The sequence below is a fragment of the Talpa europaea genome (assembly GCF_964194135.1).
Source record: "Talpa europaea genome assembly, chromosome: 16".
NCBI lineage: Eukaryota > Metazoa > Chordata > Mammalia > Eulipotyphla > Talpidae > Talpa > Talpa europaea.
In genome coordinates, this window is record NC_140084.1 from 28,480,156 (window position 1) to 28,507,407 (window position 27,252).

Consider the following 27,252-nt stretch of genomic DNA (forward strand, 5'->3'; position numbering starts at 1 on the left):
ATGCTGCTGCCCGTGTTCACCCTGAAACTGCGCCACAAAATCAACCCCCGTATGGTGGCCGTAGGGCGCTACGATGGGATTCATCCATGCCTGGCAGCTGCCACCCAAGCGGGCAAGGTAACCGCTCCCACCCGCCCCGAGCCCGCCCCGGGGTCCTCTCGGCTCTGCAGGCCGTGCCCCTTCTACCCCGCCCCTCTGTGCCGGCCCCGCCCCAAGCTCGGGTTGCCAGGCAACCGGTTGGCTGTCACTCAGCCAGCTGCGCTCCACCCTGCGCGGATAGACGAAAAATGGATTTCCTGAGAAGTTAGCGCTATTTGGCGCCAGGCGCTTGGGCAGTGTTGGGGTTTCCATACGGAAAGGGAGCTTAGGGGGAAAAAGTTCTCTTGTGGGGGATGGGCCTGATCAGGGATAGTAGTATTAGCGGGCCCCAGGTTCGAGCCCAGAGTTTCTACCTGGTACTCTGGAAATCCTTCCACTACCTCACATTTGTCTGTCAGGCCAGTTTTACAGGGGAGCAGTTGGCGAATACAGCGACTCCTAAATGACTCACCCGCACTTTTGATTTTTATCCATGTACATACATGTCTTTTCCCATAATTTATTCGTTAAGTACCTACTAGGTGCTTATTATGTGTCAGGCACGTTGCAAGGTGTGGGAGTCACAGAGGTGGAAAAGACTAGGTCATTCAACATTCGCCGGACTTTTACTGAATACCTTGGTTGTACTGAATGTTGAGAATTCAGAGTTAAAGCTGTATTCCCTACTTTCAGTTGGTTGTAGCCCAAGTGGATAAGGGACAAGGCAAATCAAGATGCTGTGCCGATGGAGGCATGTCCGAATACATGAAATCCAGTGACACCAAGCGTAGTTACTTCTAACGCTGGCAAAGCCTTATTAATGATTTCAGCATCGCTGCAGTGCCAACGGGCAGCTGCATGACACGGCTGTGGTGGATCCTGGCTCCATTACCTACACATTTCATGACCTGAGGCAAGGCACTTAATAACAGTATCAATCACATGGGATTGTTACAAGTATTAAATAAGATAATACATGTAAAATGACATAATTGTTAGCTTTTAATAATTGCTTTTTATTACTCCCATTTTACTGGTTAGAGTAGTGGTTCAAAGTCATGGTAGCAGCTTGTCAACTAGAAAGTGGTGCAAATGTGATTTGAGTGCATGTCTCTGATTCAGTGTGGTATAAGCAAACATATAAGGATGTATAGTTTTCAAGACACTTCTGCAAATTTATCATTTCATATGATAGGCATTGTGATGTATAGGTAAAAAGCATGATTCATTTTCATTAAAGAATGAAGTGCTTAGCACAAAAGAATTTCATACTGGTTCAGCTATAGATGCACAGCAGCAAAATAAATGGATGAAAGATCCCATTGATATTAGCTCAGCATCTAATTTTTACTGGGGACTTACCTATGTGTTGGGCACTGTTCTTAGCTATGCAGTTGCAAGGGTATGGCAGACAAGTCTCAACCCCCTTGGAGTTTACATTTGAGAGGGAGAGATGAAACACATACACTGTCCTCACAGGAGGAAAAAATCCAATAAAGGGATGGGGATAAAGGGAGATTACTATTTTAGATACACAGGCCTCTGTTAAGATACCATTTGTTGTGAAGTTGGAAGGAAATGATGACACAAGCCCTGCAGATATGTGGTAAATGTCTTCCAGCAGAAGAATCAGAAGGAAATATGCTGCTTGTATTCCAGGAACACAAGGAGGCTGCTGGGGCTGGAATGAAATGAGCCAGTGAGGTAGCAGGAACCAGGTCATACAGAGGCTTGTAAGCCATGATAAAGACCTTGGTTTTGGTTAAGTGGGTGATGGGATTTGATTTATTTTAGATAAAGCATAATTTTGACTGGTACTTGGAGGATGTGCTGCAGTCAGGCTCAGGGAGGCAGTAGGAGTGGAAGCAGGGGAAGCCCTTTCACTAATGTGACCTAGAATGAGGCAGGACTCTGGAATGTAGGTCTGCTTCTGAAGATGACAAAAAAAAAAAGGTCTTGTGTAAGTTGGACCCTTTGTGTTCAGAACTTTAAACAAGTCTGTGAGTTCTGACTTGACCTTTTATCTTGAGGCTTAAAGATTTTTTTGATAATATTTTATGATCCAGGTAACACAGATATGTCCTCCTTGAAAAACAAACTTTCCAGGTAAGGCTTAAAGCCCTCCTTGATCATTCCGGACCCTCATCTTTGATTTTATTATTAGGACTCTGTTGTGAACACGGACCTTACTATCTGGGGTCTGGTCTCTGAACATGAACAAAAATACTTTGAACAGGGGTTTCTTGCTAGATGAACATTAGTGTTTACCTCTGGGGATGTTTTCCTCTTAGCCTGAATCTGAGGGGGCCTGTTGAATTTATATTGTCAGCAGCACGCCCTCAGTTAGGAGGTTGTGTGAACTTCAGTCAGTCCTTTGGTTGAAGGCGCCAGAAGTGGTCCATTTGTTTTGTGACTGAGCTTGGCCTGAAGACACAGGTAGGTCTCCTGGGAGCTTCCCTGTGTGTAGAGAACCACAGGTGGGGAATTAGGGAGAAGGCAGACTCCTGGGATTTTTGTTGCTCTTGACAATAAACTTCAAACTCTTTCATTCCAATGACAAACAATTCATGAGTTATTTCCTGTTCTTTCTCAGTATATCTAATTACTAGACTGCTCTGTGGGAATTCTTCTGTTCAGAACTGTTATAAAAGGAAGCATGAGCTCAGGGTCTGGAGGCAGACCCCGGGCATCATGTCTGAGCCCTATCACTCACCAGTCTCAAGATCCGAACCTTCTGCCATATCAGTGTGACCTTCAGTAACGTTTATAAAAGCTTGTTGTAGAGTGTTACACAAATGAGAATATGAACAGTAACCACACACCTTTTCTATGTTTCTAGTCAATTCTTTTGAAACTTATTTTTATTGAATAGACTTCCTTGTTGAGGTAACAATTAAAAGTTAGTCCTGTTTGGATTTATTCCAAAGGGATGAAGTACTCATTTAAAATGATTGAATTTTAGATTTAGAAGGGGCTTAAAGGGATTCCAGTCCAGTGCATTCCCTGCATTGTTGGTTTTTTTTTTTTTAAGTTTTTTTTTTTTTTTTTATAGAGGCATGTTTTATTTATTTATTTGTTTGTTTGTTTTTGTTTACACATGCACTGGGTACAGTCAGAAGTGCGGGAGGGTGAGAGAATTCACCAGAGCCAGAGCGGGGAGCAGAGCAGGCAGAAGGACCGAAGTACACTGCTGAGGGGAGCAGCAGGCGGCAGGAAAAGTCTGCGCGCCATGTGGGACCCTCCTCCAGTGGCCAGGGGAGCAGCTGGGGATCGAACCGGCACCGCAGAGGCTGTGGGCAGCTTCGCAACCCAGTGCTCAACCACTGCGCCACCAGGGAGGCCCGTTTTTTTTTTGTTTGTTTGTTTTTTTGTTTTTATATTCCCCCTAAAAACCTTTTTTTTAAGGCAAGAAAAATTTTCCTAATGAAATTTTATACCACAGATACACTGTTTTTGTATTGTGACCTTTGGAGGAACCTTAACTACTCTAAGATCACTCCATATTGCTTTTTTGAGAGCGCGTGTTTTAGTCTAAACCTTGTTTTCACATATGAAGCCCAAGGAAATTGGATGGTTTGTGCAGACACTGAGGTGATTGTTATAATTGAAAATGCCAAATTAATGAACTTTGAGCTAATTATTTGATTCTATCTTTACTAGTTTAGACTATGACAGTGTTCAAGAAGTTTGATTTGTATAACTTAGTTGAAACAGATTTCCTCACTAGCAGGCTTCAAAATTAACAGTTTTAACTTTTAAAAGTAACAGTTTTAAGGGTTAACAAGTGAATTTATTAGGGGCTTGGGTGAAAGATACTAACGGACATGTTTATTATTTTATTTCCAGTGATCTTGTAGCTGGTTGAATCTTCCTAAAGGTTAACCAGCAATAAGCCATTTTTATAAGACTGCTTTGACCACTAGCTGGTCAACTAGTATATGAGCTGCTCTGATAGCAAATACTGGATCTTGTCCATTACCTTGTATTTTACAAGACAAAAGCCACTGAATTTCCACCCATCATAGTGATTGAAGGCTAGTACAGAACTGTGGATAAATGTTTTAAGTTTCCTTAAGGTGATTAAGTGACTTCTTAATGTTTACATCTGTTGTAACCTGGGTCTTTAAAAAAAATAGGTTAATTTTACATTTTTGGTATTTTAAGGAAATGTAATAAACTGCTTTTGCTTTAGGTTTTTATTCACAATCCTCATAAACGGAGCCAGCATTTCAGTGTGTCCAGAGTCTTGCAGAGCCCCCTGGAGTCCGATGTTTCGCTTCTCAACATTAACCAGGCAGTCAGCTGCCTGACTGCAGGAGTGCTGAACCCTGAACTTGGCTATGACACTCTGTTAGTGGGGACACAGACTAACCTTTTGGCTTATGATGTCTACAATAATTCAGATTTGTTCTACAGAGAGGTAAGTATCCCCCTTTGTAAATATACAATTGTCATTACTCATTAATGCCCATTTGGATTTTTTATGCTTGAAAGAGAGCAGACATTTATTTTGGTTTGTTTATTAAGTGACTTATAGTTAAGTAATCAGCAAGGCTTGCCATTTACATCTGCTTTATCTACTTGACACTTATTTATTTGGTTGGTAACTACTTGGTGACACTCCAGCTTGTCTCTCATGAGATGTAGCTATAATACCGCCATCTGTCAAGATCTCCTAATGAGAATTCAGCCAAGAGCCAGAAAACCAGCAAACAAGTCTCCAGTGGCTTTGCATTAAAGTTTAGTGCAGTAGTTTATAGGAGAAGTACTTAATGTGACTTGTTATCTGTCAACTATAGGCAGCTTGAATACCCAAGTAAATTCATAATTTTATAGAAAAGATAGGGAAGCAAATAGAAAAAAAAATCAATGATATTTCTTCATGTAGAAATAACATTTTTTTTGCTTTCAGAAGAGAAAAGAACATTGTATTTAAGACGACTATTTTGAAAATTGAGGTAACATTAATTTATAGCATTATATAGGTATCAGGTGATACCTGACTCAGTTGAATTGATTTATCCAGGTTTTTTTTACTAAGTGTATATATAATTGATTTTTTTTTCCTTTTTACAAAATGGTATCATACTGTATAAGTGTAGCCTTTTACTTTTTTCCTGAAATAGTTACATTAAGATATAATTTATATACCATACAATTCAGTGGTTTTAGTTTATCCAGAGAGTTGTACAGCCATCACTACAATCAATTTTAGAAAATTTTCATTATCCCAATAGAAACCCAAGCCCATCAGTAGACACCTCCCATTTTCCCTCAACTTCTCATCCTTAGGCAACCACTCATCTACTTTCTGTCTCTATAGCTTTGCCTATTCCGGGTTTTTCATATAAATGACATCATATAATATGTGGCCTTTTGTCACTGACTTCTTTCCCTTAACGTAATATTGCCAGGCTTGATCCTTGTGGTGGCATGTACTTCATTCTTTTTGGGACTGAATAATATTTTGTTGTATGTATATACCATGTTTTATTATCCAGTTGTTAGTTAATGGACATTTGGGTTGTTTCCATTCCATGGTCTTTTTATTCAATATTATTTTGTGAACATCTTTATATGAGGTATCTCTATATCTATGTTTTATTCTTATTGATTGCATAGTATTTCATTGTGTTAATATATCAAAATTTGTTTAATTAATTCCATATAGTTGCATATTTATGTTATTTCCATAGTTCATACTTTGATATGCTCAGATTTTTGCCAGTTTCTCTATTTCCTAAGATAAGTTCCTAGAAAAGCAATTACCTTTTTTTTTTTGGTATTTTTTATTTGGGTAAAATGTACAGTGAAATGCACAGACCTTAAACTATATGACATTTTCATCACTTCAGAAAATGTTTTTGTGTCCTGTGTCAGAAAATTTCTGTTCTCCATAGACAATCACTGTTGCTCTGATAGCTATAGATTAGCTTTCCCTATTCTTGAATTCCACACAAATGGAATCATACAGAATATATTCTTTCTTGTCTGGCTTCTTTCACTCCATGTATTTGTAAAAATCATCCATGTTGTTGCTTATGACTTTAGTTCTTGGTCATTGCTAAGTGGTATTCCATTGTGAGACTATATCATAATTGCTTATTTGTTCTTTCATGATAGACTTGTGGGAGGGACACTGGAGCTGTTAATAGTTTTTGACCTCTATGAATAAAATTGCTATAAACATTTTTATATGAGTCTTTTGTGGCCTTTTTTTAAAAAGATTTATTTATTTATGCATACAGGAACTGGGGTGTAGGCCAGAGGTGTGGGGGATGAGAGAATTCACCAGAGACAGAGTGGGGAGCAGAACAGGCAGATCTACCGAAATCCACTGCTAAGGGGAGCAGCGGGTGAGACAGGCGAGGTCTGCTATGCCATGTGGGTTAGCTCCTTGGCCAGGGATTAAACTCATGTTGCAGTGGCTGGCAATAGCTTAATAGTGCTGTGTCTTTACCCCTGCACCACAAGGGAGGCCTAGTGGACATATGTTTTAATATATCTTGAGTAAATACATAGGAGTGGTTGTATCATCTTATCCTTCCATCAGAAGAGTATGAGAGTTCCAGTTGTCCCATATTCTTTGTAATTTTTGGTGCTATGTCTTTTAATTTTAGCCATTTTATTTATTTACTTATCTTAAAGATTTAATGTTTTAATGTTAAGTAGTATCTCATTGTGGTTTCATTTTGCATTTCCTCATGAACAGTGATGTAGAACAGGGCCTCCCCGGTGGCGCAGTGGTTGACCACTGGGTTGCAAAGCTGCCTGCAGCCTCTGCAGCACCGGTTTGATCCCCGGCCACTGGGTGAGCGTCGAAGACCTCTCCTGCAACCCGCTGCTCCCCTCAGCAGTGTACTTTGTCAGTCTGCCTGCTCTGCTCTCCGCTCTGACTCTGGTGAATTCTCTCATCCTCCCACACGTCTGACTGTACCCAGTGCTTGTATAAATAAATAAATAAATCTTTAAAAAAAAAAGTGATGTAGAACAGCTTTTCTGTGCTTGTTGTCTATTTATGCCTTTTACGAAGTACCTAAGTCTTTTTTCACCCGTATTTTATTGATTTGTAGACATTCCTTGTACAATTCCTTTATCAGCAAAGTTTCAACTTCAGTGAAGTTCAAATCATCAATCTTTTTCCTGAACATTTATTGTTTTTACTGTCCTTCTCAGAAATCTGTCTGTTTCAAGGTCACAAATGTACTCTCCCTATGGTTTCGAACAGGGCTGATACTGAGTTTTGGGATTACTTATACTTTTTTTTTTTTTGCTTTGAAGTGAGGTATAGGCCAGAGGTGTGGGGGCTGAGAGGATTCACCAGACAGAGTGGGGAGCAGAAGAACAGGCAGATCTACTGAAAAACACTGCTAAGGGGAGCAGTGGGTGAGACAGGAGAGGTCTGTTGTGCCAGATGTAGGCTAGCTCCCTAACTGGGGATTGAACTCAGGCTGTAAAGGGGATAGTGCTGAGACTTAACCCTAGGCCACCAGGAAGGCCCACTAGGGATTTATTCATTTTATGAAATTGGGTCACACATTTGTAAAGGATGGGTTTCGAAATTTAAAAGGTAGACTGGTCGACTGGAGGCCCAGTGAAGAGCTGATGTTGAAACTCAAATTCAGAGGCAGTCTGGTGTCAGAATCTTTCCTTCCTCTGGGGAGGGCCTTCTTTTTCCTATTTAGATCTCTACTTGTTAGATGAGGCCCACCCATATTATGGAGAGTAATTTGCTTTATACAAAGTCTACTGATTTAGGGGCTGCCCTGGTGGTGCAGGGGTTAAAGACAAAGCGCTATCAAGGCCAGCCACTTCAGCCAGGGAGCAACCCACATGACACAGCAGACCTCTCATGTCTCGCCTGCCACTCCCCTCAGCAGTGTATTTCGGTTGATCCACCTGTTCTGCTCCCCACTCTTTCTGGTGAATACTCTCACCCCCCCTCACCTCTCTGGTCTACACCCCAGTTCTTATATATATAAAATAAATAAATCTTAAAAAACAAAAACAAAGTAAATTGATTTAAAAGTCAATCTTATCTAAAAAAATACTTTCACAGAAACATCTAGAATAATGTTTGGCCAAATATCTGGGTCTGATGGTCCAGCCAAGTTAACACATAAAATTAATGATCATAAGGATTCAACTTTGTAATTGCTGAGTTAAACCTGTTTAGATGAGTTTTTTAAATAGATATTGCTAGATTCCTCTCTAGAAAGACCACCATTTTTCTATCTATTTCTCAGAATATGAAAGTACCTGTTTTATCAGACCCTAACCAGCAATGGATAGTATTGTTTTTTTTCATCTTTGCTAATCTGAAAAATGATATATTGTGAGAAGGAACATTTTTTGTGTTTGTTGGCTATTTGCATTTTTTCTTTTGTGAATTTCCTGTTAATTTTTTTGGGGGGAGCTTTAGGCACTTACTGTTCTTATTTATTTGCTCTTTACTAACTTTCTATCTTACTATAAATTACAGTTATCCTCCCTAGTACGTTGTTCACCTTTTAACTTTGTTTTTGATAGATTATTTAGCAGTTTAGTTTCTTTTTTCAGCAGTTTAGTTTCTTATGAAGGCTTTTATTTCCTTTGTAGCCACGCTTTTTCTTTATGGTTTTCTTACTTAGAGATGGTGTAAGTAAAGACTGTTTTCCCATACAGTATTAGTGCTTATAAAGATGTTCTTGAAGGGCCTCCCCGGTGGTGCAACAGGTTGAGCGCAGCGCTGTGAAGCTGTCCATGTTCTCTGCAGTGCGGATTCGATCCTGGCCTACCGGGGAGAATCCCACATGGCGAAGCAGACCTCTCCAGTCTCGCCCGCTGCTCCCCTCAGGAGTGTATTTCGTCAGTTTGCCTGTTCTGTTCCCCAATCTGTCTCTGGTGAATCCTCTCACCCTCCAGCGCCTCTAGCCTGTACCCCAGCTCTTGTATAAATAAATAAATCTTTTTAAAAAAAAGATGTTCTTGAGTCTTCCAAAAATAAATTATGCATATGTATGTCACTGAAATCTGGAATGTTTATTAATTCTGCATGGTGGTTTTATTACTCTTTGTACTTTTTAGTAACTTTACAGTTAGAATGTTAGTAAAAGAACTGGGTAATAAATAAATATTAAAAAGATTTCCATTTAAAATAAGTTACAAAAGTGGGTGTTTTAAAGGCATATGTCTTGATTCTCTGGAGAATTTTGCCTATAGAACCTGGTGGTTTTTGAGAGCCTCAGATTTTGTAGCAGTTTTTTTTGCAGTAGATTGGTGTGAGTGATCAAGGGCCCGGGTTTAAGTGGCTCTGCCCTCATCCGAGCAGAAGTTCACATAAGCCACAGTTAATGTCCTGAGTGGACAGCCGTGGCCAGCCTCTCAGGAGACCATGTGGCTTTTCGTAAAGGGTGACAGAGGAATTTAAGTACCAAAGAAAAATAAGGATCTGTGTTACCTCCAGGCTTTCTGTAAATCCTTGTATCTGAGGTTTTATGTCTCTTTATTTCTTTTCCTTATTAGGTAGCAGATGGGGCAAATGCAATTGTGCTAGGGACATTGGGAGATATTTCCTCACCTCTTGCAATTATTGGTGGAAATTGTGCTCTACAGGGTTTTGATCATAAAGGAAACGATCTCTTCTGGACGGTAAGAACAAACACTCTGACACTTAAACATTTTTAATTTAAGATTATTGACTCAAATGAATATAAAAATAAAATAGGACATTTATAATTCTGTATATTTCAAAAAGGATATGAGTACTTTGAATAGCCTGTTTGTAGTTTGTATAATCCTCTCATGTGGTTAATATATTTGCATTAAGTGAAGAAAGATGGCATTATTAATGATTTTTGGTTTTATTTTCAGGTTACTGGAGATAATGTTCAGTCCTTGGCCTTGTGTGACTTTGATGGTGATGGGAAGAAAGAGGTCTGTGGGGGAGGATGTGATTCTCTTGTGTGTTCAGCTGAAAAAATTTTCCCATGATGTTTGAGAGCTAACACTTTGTTAGCATCTCATGGTTAATTTTTTTTTAAAGATTTATTTATTTATGCATACAAGAGCTGGGGTACAGGCCAGAGGTGCAGGGGGTGAGAGGATTCACCAGAGACAGAGTGGGGAGCAGAACAGGCAGATCGATAGAAATACACTGCTGAGGGGAGCAGCGGGAGAGTCAGGAGAGGTCTGCTGCACCATGTGGGTAGCTTCCTTGCTGGGGATTGAACTCGTGCTGCAGTGGCTACAGACAGCTTCATAGTGCTGTGCTTAACCCCTTGCGCCACCAGGGAGGCCCTCATGGTTAGTTTTGGTGCTCTGTTGCCTAAATAATGAACTAACTGGCCTCATTCATCTTTCCCCTCTTTTTTGAACAACAACAAAAGAAATCCCTTCTGTTTGTCTAATATAAAGATCTAGGCCTTGATATTTCAGAGGCATGGGGTGGGGACAGAGGCCAGAACAGCTAATGGAACTACAGTCATATTCACAATCGTATGGTTGCTTCAATTCTTTGAACCATATTAATAAGTATTTTTCAATTTTCTTTCAGAATCTAGAAGTTTTAGGGATTGCCTCTTAGCCTTTGAAATTATTATAACAATTTTTTCTAGAAATTAGCTTCTTTTTTTTTAATTTTTTTTTTTTTAAGATTTATTTATTTATTTATTTATACAAGCACTGGGAACAGTCAGAAGCGCGGGAGGGTGAGAGAATTCACCAGAGCCAGAGCGGGGAGCAGAGCAGGCAGAAGGACCGAAGTACACTGCTGAGGGGAGCAGCGGGCGGCAGGAGAGGTCTGTGCGCCATGTGGGACCCTCCTCCGGTGGCCGGGGAGCAGCCGGGGATGGAACCGGCGCTGCAGAGGCTGCCGGCAGCTTCGTAACCCAGCGCTCAACCGCTGCGCCACCGGGGAGGCCCTAGAAATTAGTTTCTTGAGTAGCCATTGAAGTGCTGTGTGGGATACTAACTTACCCCCTGCTCTCCATGAATACTGAGTTCTTGCCTTTGGATTGGGCTTCCATCTACAGGAAAAAGGGCACTAAACCAGGAACCTGTTTCAGGTGCTTAATGAAAGAACGAGACCTGGCTGGCTGTGTAGCACACAGGGCAGGGTGAAGTCTGTAACTGCCGTTTGTTCGTCACTGGATGAACCTGTGACCCTCCCATGACAGGGTCCCTCCCTGAGCATCGAGTTACTGGGAGATTGGAGCTCTTGGGTGGCAGTAGCAACATACCAAGTATTATGCAATTTTTATGTTTTATTTGTGGAAATTCTGTTGTGTGCACTGGTTGAACTAAATATGCATGATATCTCCCTCCCACCCCCCACCCCCCCCATTTAGCTTCTTGTTGGCTCTGAGGATTTTGATATCCGGGTTTTTAAAGAAGATGAGATTGTGGCAGAAATGACAGAAATAGAGGTAAGAAGCGCACCACATACTTCTGCTTACTGTGGCAAGAGAGGTCAGCACGTCAGAAGTGCAGCATCAAGTGAGAGTGCTGGACATCTGCTCACAACTCAGGGAATCAGGAGGCACTGACAGTGGGGAATAGATAGAGCTGTACATCACAGAGGAAGGAAGCCTTTCAACATCCTGTATCGCTTCCTTTTGGCCGGAACCACTCTCTTGTAGGAGACAGCCAAAATGACCAACCCAAATGAAGGAGGAAGAGAGTCATCCTAGTCCACGAAAGAGAGAAACCATGAACTGATCAAGACCAGGGGTTAGGGAATCTGGAACCAATTGATAAAAATGTGGACTTAATGAAATCTTTATTTCAGGGCCATTTTCCTGTCCTCTCAGTTTTATTTTACTCTGAACTCAAATGTCTTTTCCTAGCTCAGCAAAATCATAATTATCATCTGGCAGCTGAACAGTACTAAGTATTGCCAAAAGAATGTCTTGAGCTAAATCATTCTGAAATCCTACATACCACTTTGTATTCAGAGTTAGTGAAGTGGGTGGTTGTGTCAAAAATGTGTAGGTGTAAAGGAAATTACATAAGTATTCTCTGCTTTATATTTTCCTTAATATCTCCCGTATTAGGGTCAGAATTAGAAAGTAAATCTGCAAGATGACAGATCTCATCATACTTTGATTGTAACTTTAAAGGATAGTTTCGTTCGGTATCTCACATTTTTTTAACTTTTTTAAAATTTGTTTTTGTGTAGAAGAACTGGGTTGTAGGCCAGAGGTATTGGGGGAGGGGGGTTGTGAGAGGATTCACCAGAGACAGAGTGGGGAGTAGAACAGGCACATCTACTGAAATATACTGCTAAGAGGGACAGGGGGCAAGACAGGAGAGGTCTGCTGCGCTATATGTGTGTTAGCTCCCTGGCTGGGTATCGAACTCAGGCTGTAGAGGTGATAGTGCTGAGACTTAACCCCTAGGCTACCATGGAGGCCACAGTATCTAAAATTTTATCCTTTTAAGGAGGTCAGCTCCTTGAACAGTCCTAGAAATATTTCTGGTAACACACATTTGAATATTGTTATGTACACATACTTAAGTCCTTAGGTTTTCATATTTGAAAACCTTTCCCTAGCATTCTTGAAAACCTTTCCCTGGCAAAGATAATTTAATTGTGGATTTTGCAAATCTTTAAAATTTAGACTGTAGGATATTACAAGTTAAGGAAACTGGAATAACCATTAAGTATCTTGAGTTAATGTGTATAACATCTATTGTACATAATCTAGATCATGTATGCCAGTTTATTTCCTCCTTAATTCCTGAATCTTACCATGGGTTTTTTTTTTTTTTAAAGATTTATTTATTTGTGCATACAAGAACTGGGGTACAGGCCAGAGGTGTGGGGCGGGGTGAGAGGATTCACCAGAGACAGAGAGGGGAACAGATCAGGCACATTGACTGAAATACACTGCTGAGGGGAGCAGTGGGCGAGACAGAAGAGGTCTGCTGTGCTGTGTGGGTAGTTCCCTGGCCAGGGATTGAACTCGTGCTGCAGAAGCTATGGATAGCCTTATAGTGCTGTGCTCAACCCCTTGTGCCACCAGGGAGGCCCACTCTGGTTGTTTTTTTTAATTAATAATATGCTTAAATAATTCTGAGGGTCCATGTCATCTTGTGGATCACAGTGAAGGGGAAAACATTCCCAGTTAATGAATTGGAAGTGCATTGATACCTAGTTTTAACAGATTTGTAGCAAGACATAAAATTTTATAAAGCCATGCTTCACATTAAAATGAACCTTAATGGACAGGTGTATTTTTGTTTATTATTTTTTGCAGAAAATCACCTCTCTTTGCCCCATGTATGGCAGTCGATTTGGCTATGCCCTTTCCAATGGCACAGTTGGAGTTTATGACAAAACATCCCGCTATTGGAGAATTAAAGTTAGTATGACTTAGCCTCTCAATATTCAATAATTTGATCGTTATTGAGAGGCTTCTATATAAATTGTTGAAATTCCTTTTCAGTCCAAAAATTATGCGGTGAGCATTCATGCTTTTGACCTTAATTCTGATGGAGTATGTGAACTGATAACTGGTTGGTCCAATGGGAAGGTAAGTCTAAATAGCAGCGTTCTGAGTATTAACTGTCTGAGATGTATCAGCTATGTGATTCAGAACAGTAACTTGAGAATACAAGCATGTATTGCTGGACTGTGTTTTCAACCTTAACTTCATCCTCTTTCCACATTTTTTTTTCTGTAGTGGTCAGTACTGTTGAGTACTTACTTAAAATGAACCTTAATGGACAGGTGTATTTTTGTTTATTATTTTTTGCAGAAAATCACCTCTGGTCGTATAAGCCCTATTTGGGGGGAAATCTCCAGGAAGGTTTTTCTCTAAATCTCATCTTTGAAGGAATGAGGATCCATTCAACTAGGTTGATCCTAATAAAAAAGGGAACTTTAATAAGCTAATAATGAACTGTTTCTATAGTTGTTTTAATAAGTCTTTGAGAGTTTCTGAAAAATAATGGGAACAATTATGTTATATTGTTTTTCTAGCTGTGACTTCAAAGTAAAACCTTTTTGCTTTCTTTCCTTTTTTAACTTCCAATCAGAATTTCTGCAGTCTTGGCAAGTCAGGATTGTCTTGCTAGAAACTAAAAGGTTGCCAGATCTCCATGGATACCATGTTCCTACTTTTCTGATCTGTCAGTGCTGCATTGCTGGCGAGATCAGTTAATTCCTGTCTTTTCTTTGATTTTCCTTGGCTTTTGCCTGGTACCATATAACCTTCCTTTTGTGCTGTATAAAGAACAGGGTCTAAGCCAGCTATTATGTTGGTTCCTGTTTCTCCACCTGATAGAGTCTTTGGTGTGGATATTAAAAACTGTAAGATGAGACTGTGTAGTTACTTGTTAAGAAACTTCAAAGTCTGTAAAATGGACCATATTCTGTGGGAATATAAATTATATTTGATTCAAGAATTAGAAAATACTGGTCTTCAGCTAGCCTTTTGTTGCTAATATATGTGTTCTTGTATGGAACAAAATCATTTTTGTTGTTTGGAGATACATTTGGTTTCTGATCAGTCAGTTGTTTACCTCTCTTTTTTTTTAAAAAAAGATTTATTTATTTATTTATACAAGCACTGGGTACAGTCAGAAGCACGGGAGGGTGAGAGAATTCACCAGAGCCAGAGCGGGGAGCAGAAGAGGCAGACCGATGAAATATACTGCTGAGGGGAGCAGCGGGTGCGCCAGGAGAAGTCTGCGTGCCATGTAGGACCCTCGCCTGTGGCCGGGGATCAAACCGGCACTGCAGAGGCTGCGGGCAGCTTCACAGCCCAGCACTCAACCTCTGCACCAGGAAGGCCCTGTTTGCCTCTCTTGAGGAGACTGAAAGAGAACAGGAGAAAGTAAAATATCTGGGTGGTTTTGATTGGAAGAGGAGGGTATCTAAAGTGGGTATTATAGAATGTTACGGTGGAAGATTGGGCTAGCTTAAAATTTTTCAAACTTTAGATATAAATATACTTTATACATTTCTATGTAATAAAAATAACCTTTTAAACAGAGCTGACATTTCTTGCATCGTTATGGGTCAGACCTGTTCCCAGTGCTTTACATGTGTTAACTCTTTTAGGACTCTATAACTCTGTGAGGTGCATGTGCTGTTATTTTCATTTTCTTCTTGTTCCCTGGATGAGAAGCCCAAGCTCAGGATGGTTAAGAAACTTGCCTGAGATCCCATAGGTAGTAAGTAGCAGAGCTGAAATCTGTTTGGGCTTTTGTACTAGGCTGTGTGTACTGTATGTACTGCCTCTCAGCCAATGCATTTCCTCAAATGAAATGTTATATGAAGATCATGATGTAAAATGGCTCCTATTTATTTATTTTAAAGGAAGAAAGCAAGCTGGTTGAGGCCCCTTAATGTCCCACTGACCCCAATGGTCTTAAGTACCTTCTGAGAAGTCAGAGGCCTCCAGAGGGTGCTCTCGAAAACTGCTAGACAAACTGACATTTGCAACTAATTTCAACTCTAAAAAACTAGCCTAGGCAGTTTTTCAATTTCTTATTTTTTGATTTTTTTTTTTTTTTTTTTTTGCAGGTCGATGCTCGAAGTGACCGAACAGGGGAAGTCATCTTTAAAGACAACTTTTCTTCTGCAGTTGCTGGTGTGGTAGAGGGAGATTACCGGATGGATGGCCGCATGCAGTTAATCTGCTGCTCTGTGGATGGGGAAAGTAAATGGGGATGAGGAAAGTAAACAGGGTTGAGCTAAATCCTTGAAAAGTCAGACTTTTAATTTGATTGGGTGGGAATACAAGTTATCCCACTATGAAGCATTAGTATTGATATTCTCTTATTCTAATAATTTCACCCAAGTTGGGGAGATGAAAACATAGGTTTTTGGTTTTTAAGGACATGTAATTGATGACTTGCTACTAGACCTAGCCATGTTGTGACGTTCCTTGTTCTGATGAGTGTTTCTTTTGGTGCAGTCCGGGGCTACCTGCCAGGCACAGCTGAAATGAGAGGGAATCTCATGGACACCAGCATAGAGCAGGACCTGATCCGAGAGCTGAGCCAGAAAAAACAAAATCTGTTGCTGGAACTCCGAAACTATGAGGAAAACGCCAAGGTAGGTCCTAAAGTGAAGGGAATGGGATCTGAAAAGTTTAGAATGACCAGAAGGATTGGCAAATGAGTGTTGATGTCTACCAGAGCCTGGGCTCCCCCCAACTCGCTGGCAGATGTGCCACTGCTTTAGCTTCTTTGCCAGGGCCAGGATTAAGGGGGCATGTATTTGGTCTAGAAATTCTCCATGTATATAACCTAAACTATAGAAATATTTGCAAGGGTATTCAAAGACATTTACTACAGCACTATTTGTAGGAATAAATAGTTGCAGGCCACTTAAATGTTGATCTGTAGTAGGGAGTATGTGCTAGGGAATTGTAATAAGCAGCTTAAAAGAATAAAGTGCCTATATACTTGGTCTGATAGGGAAGGATATCTGTGGTATTAAGTGAAAAAGCAAGAACAAATACCTTTTTCTTTTTTTTTTCCCTTTGCGTAGAAGAACTGGGGTGTAAGCCAGAGGTACGTGGGGTGAGAGGACTCACCAGAGACAGAGGAGCAATACAGGTGGATCCACTGAAATCTACTAAGGGCAGCAGCAGGAGAGATAGGAGAGGTCTGCTGCATAATCAAATTCAGGCGGTAGAGATGATAGCGCTGAGACTTAACCCCTAGGCCACCAGGAAGGCCTTGTGGCCATATTATTTAAAATTGGCTGGGCCTCCCCAGTGGCGCAGCGGTTGAGCGCTGGGTTGCGAAGCTGCCCGCGGCCTCTGCGGTGACGGTTCGATCCCCGGCTGGATCCCCGGCTGCTCCCCGGCCACCGGAGGAGGGTCCCACATGGCGCGCAGACCTCTCCTGCCGCCCGCTGCTCCCCTCAGCAGTCTACTTCGGTCCTTCTGCCTGCTCTGCTCCCCGCTCTGGCTCTGGTGAATTCTCTCACCCTCCCGCGCTTCTGACTGTACCCAGTGCATGTGTAAACAAAACAAACAAATAAATAAATAAATAAAACATGCCTCTATTAAAAAAAAAATAAAAAAAAAAAAATAAAATTGGTGTTAGTTCACTGTTTTGGTGACTGAGTTGGAAGTGAATGGGGTGTTTTGCAGGCTGACTTGAGCAGCCCACTGAATGAGGCTGATGGGCATCGGGGCATCATCCCAGCCAATACCAAGCTCCACACTGCCCTCTCGGTGAATCTGGGGAGTGAGATTCAAGCTGCTCATGCAGAATTGTGTATTTCCACATCTAATGGTAAGAAATTATTTATTGCTGGCTTTGTAGGCACCTGTGCCATCTTGGAGTGATTCTTGAGATGCTGTTTTCTCTCTTCTTTGCAGACACTATCATCCGAGCAGTATTGATTTTTGCAGAGGGAATTTTTCTGGGTGAAAGCCATGTGGTACACCCCAGCATTCACAACCTCTCCAGTTCAATCCGCATCCCAATCTCACCTCCCAAGGATGTCCCTGTGGACCTGCACTTGAAGGTCTTCGTGGGTTACAGAAGCAGGTGACCCTTTTCACGTTTCAGTTCATTTCCAGATTGCAATTAGAGGGTGGAGGATGTGTAGACATCCCAGTATGTGATGGATTTCTGGGGCAGACAAGCCATTTAATGGTCCTACCCTTCCAGGCAAGCTTTTCTATCACCTTTTATTTAAGGGGGAAAAAGGGCATTTAAATTTTAGTTGGTATTTTCTGGTTTTAGTCAGATGATCTTATAATCTTAAGAGTTCCAAAAATGTGGCTACATGATGATTTATAAACTTCTAATGTTAGCCACTTAGATTACAAGATTTTGACTGTACCTCTTTTTTTTTTTTTTGGCTGTACCTCTTTAGTAAAGTTATACAGAACCTCACAAGTGAGGAGATGCCACTAGATTTGTAGAAGATGCAGCCTTTTCACGTTCCTTTTAGGGTGTTTTAGTCCCTTTAGTGTCACTGTAAAACTCCTGTTATTTCTAAGTCCCAAGACCTGTGAGTAGTGCTTGAACAAACCTCACATTTTTCTAGGGTTTCTTTTTTAGTGAAACCCTTCGATATCAACATGATGACCCAGTAGTGGTTTTACATTTATTTTGTGGACCTTACATTTTTTGAAATAATGTTCTGTACCAAACAATTCTCCTCTTCCACGGATTGGCCACAGCACCCAGTTTCATGTATTTGAGTTGACAAGACAGCTCCCCCGATTCTCCACGTATGCCCTGACCAGCCCAGATGCTGCCAGCGAACCACTCGGTTATGTGAACTTTGTTATTGCAGAACGTGCTCAGAGGGTGAGTGTCTGGCTTTTTTCTTGCGGTACTTCTGCATTTTAGAATCCTTCAGCTGTTATTTTCTAGGTAGGGGGATGTTACATGAATGTGTCACTTGGTGCAGTGATTATGACATGAAAGTTATGTGGTTTGGAGTTGGCTTATGACCTGTAACAAAAATATTGCTGAAATGGCTTCTCTCATTTTGAAAAACTATACCTGTTATTTACCTGAGCAATTCCTTAATTACAGGTAAATTTTTACCAGTTTTTCATTCCCCTTTTTCTTTTGTTAGGGTCTTAGTATGTTCTTGACGCAGAGTGTCAAGAGCAGCCCATATCAAAATGGAAAGAGACGGGCTTGCAGCTAGGAACACTCTTGGATTCAAGTGTTACCTTAATTAATTAAATTCCTGGCGATCTGGGGAAACTCCCTTGTCTGTTAGTGGGGGTAGTTTTGTAATGAAGTGAACCCCTGATGATCACATAATTAGTGTGACAGTACCTACTATAGCTTAAAGGACTAACAACCAGCGGACTTTTAACCTTGGCTGGACTTGAGAATTCTCCGTGAGGGTTTTCAATGGTGTAGAATTCAGGATCCTTTTCAGGTTATAGAATCAGAAACTCTAGAGGTAGACTCTTCCAGAAGGCCTCACAGGTGGTTCTTACGTGACACCTGTGTAGCAAACCTCTGTAAAGTATTATTATAATTAATACAAAAACTTATTGTGTAGGTGTAGTCTGTGCTGAGTGTGCATACAGGCTTCATTTAAATTTTTTTAAAGAATGGAATTTTTTTTTAAAGATTTATTTATGCATATGAGAACTGGGGTACAGGCCAGAGGTGCAGGGGGGGGGGGTGAGAGGATTTACCAGAGACAGAGAGGGGAACAGAACAGGCAGATTGAAATACACTGCTGAGGGGAGCAGTAGGTGAGTCAGGAGAGGTCTACGCCATGTGGGTAGCTCCATGGCCAGCCAGGGATCAAACTTGTGCTGCAAAGGCTGCTGATAGCTTCACAGTGCTCTGCTCAACCCCTGCGCTACCAGGGAGGCCCTGGAATGGAATACTTTTAAGTAGATTACATTATCCAGGAGATAGCACCAGATAGCTATCATGTAAACAGGATTAGCATTATGCCCAAGTCATTTCTATATTGTGTGTGAGATTATGTGTAAGTAGAAAATGAAAATTGTAGGACCAGATGTAACTACAAAGGTTACTTAAGAACATGTATAAGGTGGGAAGAGGGAACGTACTTTAAAAATGGAAATTCATTGCATCCTATTCATTTTTAAGGTTGTTATGTGGCTCAGCCAGAACTTTCTGTTACCAGAAGACATTAACATTCAGAATGCTCCATTTCAAGTGTGTTTCACATCCTTACGGAATGGTGGCCAGCTGTATATAAAAATAAGACTTAACGGAGAGGTAATGTTTATTGTGATGGACATAGATTTTGTATGCAGTATTTACCTTTTAGTGCAAAGTGAGGCACCAATTTCAAGGTCATAAAATCACATTTCAGTTTAGTCTGTTGTGTTATCTTTGTAGGCACTGAGGTATAATCTATCTAGAACAGTGGTTTTCTGTCTTCCTCCTTCTTACGCTGTACCTCTTCTAATTTGGAAAGGGTTGGGACTATAGAGGAAAGCACTTTCACTGTTCGAGTGATTTTGTTATTTATTTTGGAAGGCTAGAATATCCATCTTTTAGCCTGCTGCTAGAAATAATGAATTTGATTTGTAATTTCCTTGAGGGCTATCCTTATCTTAGTCATCACCACATATAAATGTAAGCTCCATAAATATGTTGAATATGGGGAAATTTAGTCCCATTTCAGCTAAATTTGTATGAGACAATATCTGAGATTGCTAAACTTGTCTCTTTTTTTTCTCTGGATAGATCACCATAAATACTGATGATATTGATCTGGCTGGCGATATCATCCAGTCGATGGCGTCATATTTTGCTATTGAAGACCTTCAGGTAGAAGCTAATTTCCCCGTCTACTTTGAGGAATTACGAAAGGTGCTGGTTAAGGTGAGGACGCCAAGTAGAGGCATTTGTGAGAACATGATCATCCAATAGTCTTTGAAACATCTTTGAAACATTTCTCTTAGAATATTAACAATACCACAAATACATGTAGACGATAGTCATGTTTTAAAGTAGTTATGCAAATTCATAAAGTCAAAATTGAACAAGTATTGGAGAATCTACTCATTAAAGAATTTCTTCTATAAAAGTGAGTGGTTGGCTCTTGACTGTCTGCTTTCTTGCTTAGTTTTGGGGGACACTTTACATTTTTAATAGCATTTTCCTTTGCAAGTCCTCCATCTTGTCCCTAGTATTTATTTGCCTCCCTGGTTTCGTGCTTTAAACAACCCAAAATCAAAAGAAAAAAAGAAAAACAAGGATTGTGACCTGTTCCAGTTATGACGGCATTGCCACCCAGGTCCCTGGAGTGTTAATATGTGTGTTGCTAGGACTGGGAGTGCTAAGACAGGGGACGGATCCAAGTGGAAGGTTGTCTTCAGTGTGGGAGGCAACGCAGACTGTCTCAGTGAGGAGCCAAAGCATGAGAGAGAGAGAAGATGGCATCCTCAGACAGGGGAAAAAGAAGGCCAGTGTGTTGTAGACAGTGTCTTCCTAATCTGATTAGTTTTAAAGAAGTTTGTGAGGCCTTTTTGATTCCTCAGTGTTTGTGGTCTCTAGGTGGATGAATATCATTCAGTGCACCAAAAGCTCAGTGCCGACATGGCTGACAATTCTAATCTGATCCGAAGTTTGCTGGTCCGTGCTGAGGATGCTCGTCTGATGAGGGACATGTGAGTATTTATCATGACCAGGACAGATGTAGGGTTAAAAATGTCAGCACTATGGAATAGCAGCTCTTGGATGCTACTGGTAGGTGCGTGAATTGGTACATTGACTGTGGAAAATAACTTGGTGTTGTCAGTAAAGTTGAGAATGTGCACTCCTTATGACCCAGCAATTCCACTCTTGGTTTATAACTTAAAGAAACTCATGTACATATAAACCAGGACATTTTTTTTTAAATCTTTTTTTGGTGAAGTATTGGGGTGTAGGCCAGAGGTACAGGGAGTGAGAGGATTCACCAGCGACAGAGTGGGAAGCAGAACAGGCGGATTGACTGAAATACACTGCTTAGGGGAACAGCGGGCAAGACAGGAAAGGTCTGCTGTGCCATGTGGGTCAGCTCCCTGGCCGGGATTCGAACTCAGGCCATAGAGGTGAAAGAGATGAGATTTAACCCTTAGGCCACCATGGAGGCCTTAAACCAAGCTTTTTGGTGTAAGTATGCTTATAAAGGCATTGTTCATAAGAATACCAAATGGGGGCCTCCCCGGTGGCACAGCGGTTGAGTACTGGGCTGCAAAGCTGCCTGCAGCCTCTACAGCACCGGTTTGATCCCCGGCCACCAGCGAGGGTCCCACATGGCACGCAGACCTCTCCTCTCGCGCCCGCTGCTCCTCTCAGCAGTGTACTTCATCAGTCTTCCTGTTCTGCTCCCCGCTCTGGCTCTGGTGAATTTTCTCACCCTCCTGTGCTTCTGACTGTACCCAGTGCTTGTATAAATAAATAAATAAATCTTTAAAAAAAAATATACCAAATAGGAACAATTCAAACTAACCTCACCAGAGTGATTGCCCTGTTATGATGTGTCCACACGGTGGAATGCTGCAGCACCACAAGAATGCAGGTATCACGGTGACATGTAACGTGGACAGATCTCAGAAATGTAATGAAGATTGGAAGATGTAAGACTCAAAAGACTATGTAAAAAATGCTTCCATTTATATAATTTGGAAATGGACAAGATTAAACCATATCATTGGGAAGCATACACAGGTGATAAAAAAATATAAAGAAATGCAGGGAACAGACTATCATATGAGAGAGTGTTTTCTCCCAGGGGAGGAGGGACTTCTGAGAAAGAACATACTGGGAAAGTGCTGGGATGCTGGCACTCTCCTGCCTCTGACCTGGTCAGCACATAACTTCCTCTGTCACTGGTGAAAAATTTTACTGAATCAGTCTGTTTATTCTGTCCCCCTCCAGGAATTATTATATCATTTTGCGTTCCCTTCAGTACTCTAAGAGAGTCCCTGTTTGCCTTTAACCTTGCCTTGATTATTTACTGATTTGATGGATGAGAAATGGTCTCGTTTTAATTTAATTAAATTTTTAAAAAAATTTATTTATTTATACAAGCACCGGTGAAGCTATCCGCAGCCACTGCAGCATGAGTTCAATCCCCCGCCAGGGATCTGACCCACATGGTGCAGCAAATCTCTTCTGACTCACCTGCTGCTCCCCTCAGCAGTGTGTTTCAGTCCATCTGCCTGTTCTGTTCCCCACTCTGTCTCTAGTGAATCCTCTTACCCCACACCTCTGGCCTGTACTCCAGTTCTTATATGTATAAATAAATAAATCTTTAAAAAAAAAGATGTCATATAAAGGAATAAATCATAGCGTATAGACTCTTGAGTCTGACTTTTATTTGCCCTGATGGCTTTGAAGTTCATCCATGTTGTGACAGTAAGTGTTTTGCTTACCCAGTCACCAGTTCACATGTGGGTTGTTTCCAGACTTTGGTGGTTGTGAATAAAACTGTTAGAAACATTTGCATACAGGTTTTTTTGCTCACATGTTTTCATTCATTTGGGGTAAATATTTTGCATAGTGGGATTGCTGTGTTGTAAAGTGGGTATATGTAACTTTATAAGAAACTCCCCAAATCCTTTTCCAAAGTAGCTGTCCCACTTTGCATTCCCATCAGTTGTGCAGGTGACCTCCAGTTGTTCCATGTTCTTCCACCATTTGGTATTACTATTTATTTTATTTTATTCCTTTTCATCATTGTACAGTAATGTCTTACTATGGTTTCAATTTTATGCATTTGATTTTAAAACCTAGATAAAATATGAAGCTGAATTGTTTAGTTATGTCAAGGAGGTTTATTTTTTATTAAAAATAGGTCAGTTTTGTTTAGTGATTATTACTCTGAAATTTGGGTTCTAGCCTGTCACCTTGCTCACTATCCTCCCAGCACAGCGGGCATATAAAACATAGTAATTCTTGGTTCCTAATTTCAAACAAATGCTGGATTAATAACCAAAGGATTTGTCTTCCATTTATTTGGAAGAAATAGAATATTTGATAGAAAAATTTTTAATATTCTCAAGGCAAATTGTTGTAATGACTATATACTAAATATCTTCTGATTTCCTTTCATGGCTAAGAAATTTACAAATGTTTCCATTTAAGCCTGCCATATTGATGTACAATGATGTTAAATTTCTCTTGATTTATGCAGGAAAACAATGAAGAGTCGCTATATGGAACTCTATGATCTTAATAAAGACTTGCTAAATGAATATAAAATTCGCTGTAATAATCACACAGAACTGTTGGGAAACCTCAAAGCAGTAAACCAGGCAATTCAGAGAGCAGGACGTCTGCGTGGTAAGTCTCTTTTTCTAGCATTGTAATTAGACTGTAATTTTGAGGTGAGAACCATTGAAGATGGTGGTGGATTCAAGAACTCATATTAGTAAACCAATGGCACCTTAATAAATGAAAAAAAGCAAAAAAGAATTCACAATGGGACTAAAGTAGCATACTTTAACACTCATGTTGGTGCTGGCCACTTGAGTTTCAGTTTATCATTTGGCTTTAGTCTCCATACTTTTTTTTTTTTAAGTTTTTTTTTTTTTTAAAGATTTGTTTATTTATTTATTTATACAAGCACTGGGTACAGTCAGAAGTGCGGGAGGGTGAGAGAATTCACCAGAGCCAGAGCAGGGAGCAGAGCAGGCAGAAGGACCGAAGGACACTGCTGAGGGGAGCAGTGGGCGGCAGGAGAGGTCTGCGCGCCATGTGGGACCATCCTCCGGTGGCTGGGGAGCAGCTGGGGATCGAACCATCGCTGCAGAGGCTGCGGGCAGCTTCGCAACCCAGTGCTCAATCGCTGCGCCACCGGGGAGGCTCTAGTCTCCATACTTTAAAGGGAAAAAAAACTTTCACCTCTTTTTTTAGACTTTGTATCTTCCAAAGATAAGCTTCATAATCACATATCCAAGAGGCAAGACTTAAATACCCCTATTAGAAAAAAGAGATACTGAGAATTAATGAGTTGTGTCCAACTTAAAATTTCAAAAAAGAGCATTCTTTTTTTTTTAATTTAAATTTTATTTTTAGGGCCTCCCCGGAGGCGCAGTGGTTGATCGCTGGGTTGCGAAGCTGCCCGCAGCCTCTGCAGCACCGGTTCGATCCCCGGCTGCTCCCCGGCCACCAGAGGAGGGTCCCACATGGCGTGCAGACCTCTCCTGCCGCCCACTGCTCCCCTCAGCAGTGTATTCTTCATCAGTGTATTCTTCTTCTGCCTGCTCTGCTACCCGCTCTGACTCTGGTGAATTCTCTCACACTCCCGCATTTCTGACTGTACCCAGTGCTTGTATAAATAAATAAATAAATCTTTAAAAAAAAATAAAATAAAATAAATTTTATTTTTATATTCGCCATACAATTACAACCCCATTATTTTGACCCCAATCCTGCCTTTCCCTGCCCCCCACCCCCCATAGAGTGTCTCTGGTTCATAGTTCTTTGTTGATTTTGATATTTTCTTTCTTATAGTTATTCTTTTTCCTGGTCCCTTATTTGAGTTTTCTAGATTCCTGCTATGAGTGAGACAATCCGGTATTTTTCTTTTTCTTTCTGGCTTATTTCACTGAGCATGATCCCTTCCAGTTCCATCCATGTTGCTGCAAATTGCATGTGTTTATCTTTTTTGAATGCTGAGTAATATTCCATGGTGTATATGTACCTCATCTTCTTGATCCAGTCATCTATTTTTGGGCATTTGGGCTGTTTCCAAAACTTAGCTATTGTAAACAGTGCTGCTATAATCATAGGGGTGCAGGTGCTCTTTGGAATTGATGTTTCTGTGTCCTTTGGGCAAATACCTAGGAGTGGAATTGCTGGATCATATGGAAGCTCTATGTTTAGTAGGTCCAGAAATCTCCACACAGCTCTCCATAGTGGTTGGACCAGTTTGTACTCCCACCAACCGTGCAGGAGAATTCCTTTTTCTCCACAACCTCGCCAACATTTGTTGTTGCTAGTTTTTTTAATATGTGCCATTCTCACTGGTGTAAGATGGTATCTCATTGTAGTTTTGATTTGCATTTCCCTGATTACAAGTGATGTTGAACATTTTTTCATATGCCTTTTGGCCATTTGCATTTCCTCTTCAGAGAAGTTTCTTTTTAGCTCTTCTGCCCATTTTTTGACTGGATTATTTTCTTTGTTGTTGTTGAGTCTCATCAGCTCTTTGCAGATTTTTGTGATCAGTCCTTTATCATTAGCGTTGTGTGCAAAATTGTTCTCCCAGTTGGTGGGGTTTCTCTTTGTTTTTGTTATTGTCTCTTTTGCTGTGCAGAAGCTCTTTAATTTGATGTAGTCCCAGCTGTTTATCTTTGCCTTCACTATCACTGCTTTGGGTGATGTGTCTGTAAAGATGTCTTTGATGTGCATATCATGTAGTGTTTCACCTATATTTCCTTCTATGTATTTTATGGTTTCAGGTCTTATGTCTAGTTCTTTAATCTATTTTGAGTTGGTTTTTGTGCATGGTGTTAGGTAGTAGTCAAGCTTCATTCTTTTGCCTGTAGCGACCCAGTTTTCCCAGCACCATTTATTGAACAAACTTTTTTTTGCTCCAATGGATATTCTTTGCTCCTTTGTCAAAGATTAGTTGACCATAAATCTGTGGGTTTATTTCTGGATTTTCTATTCAATTCCATTGGTCTGTGTGTCTGTTTTTGTTCCAGTACCATGCAGTTTTGATGATTATGGCTTTGTAGTATAGTTTGAAGTCTGGGAGTGTGATGCCTCCATTCCCTTTTCAAAAAAGAACATTCTAACATAAAGGAAGGAATATAGCTAGAAAGGTATGCCAGAAATCTGCTGTTTTAAGTCAATGCTTTGACCTCCTCTTAGAAATAATCTTTGTTAAGGGGGGATGAGCTTTGATTCTTTTCTATAAAACTGACTTTTGGTTTTTAGGTTTGAGATGATTTTTAGGTTTGGTTTTGATGCATTCCCTTATGAAGGTATCTCTTTTAGGGACTGGGTGAAAGAAATTAGTTTAATTTGCATACCATATAACTCTTTTCTCTACCCTATTTTGCTTTAAAACTGACCTCTGATTTTTAAACTTCACTATATATTTTTTAACTTTATTTTTAGTAATCTTTTGGAGTGTATTGATTTCTTGTGTCCTTTCATACAGTTGGGAAGCCAAAGAACCAAGTGATCACTGCGTGTCGGGATGCAATTCGAAGCAACAATATCAACACGCTGTTCAGAATCATGCGAGTGGGGACAGCATCCTCATAGCAGATGAAGAAGAGATATTGAGATTCCTCGAAAACGGTTTTTCTTAAAAATTTGGGCTGGTTTGTTTTGGATCATATCCTGGTATACCTGGTGACCTGAGGGTGAAAACAGCCTTTGTGAGCTGTACAAATGAATGACAAAGCATTGCATCTGAAAGATATTCTCGTGTTATTTTTAAATCATTGCTGAGTAGTAGTAGGCTTGTATGGAAACTGGTGAATGGTTTTGAAGCCTTAGGATGTCAGGGTCCAATTTTTCTGTATGTATGTGAAGTCAGTGTATATAGATACATCTTTTTTCTTGAAATTATAATTTGTAATTTTAAAATAAACGATCTACCTTTTCACTAAAATGTAAAGGTATATATACTTTGTTGCTGAGTGATTTTAACATCACCATATCAGAATTGAATAAATCGTTTCTATTATGTGGAGAAAAATAAAAATAAGGATTATTTGTGTGCTCACTGAGAGGTAGGTGTAAACAAAACATTTG

General features: G+C 40.4%; 1 protein-coding gene across 1 annotated transcript; it reads left to right on the top strand.

Moving 5' to 3' along the window:
- BBS2 (Bardet-Biedl syndrome 2) lies at positions 1–26,757 on the top strand (the record flags this gene model as incomplete). Its single annotated transcript, XM_084257658.1, has 17 exons — positions 1–117; positions 4,271–4,498; positions 9,583–9,708; positions 9,931–9,993; positions 11,406–11,483; positions 13,317–13,421; positions 13,506–13,592; positions 15,590–15,725; positions 15,984–16,123; positions 17,172–17,316; positions 17,403–17,574; positions 18,216–18,345; positions 19,627–19,758; positions 20,233–20,370; positions 21,046–21,158; positions 23,672–23,820; positions 26,651–26,757. 17 exons carry the CDS (start codon positions 1–3, stop codon positions 26,755–26,757), a joined length of 2,166 nt encoding a protein of 721 aa, XP_084113784.1.
- Positions 26,758–27,252: the final 495 nt, after the last annotated feature.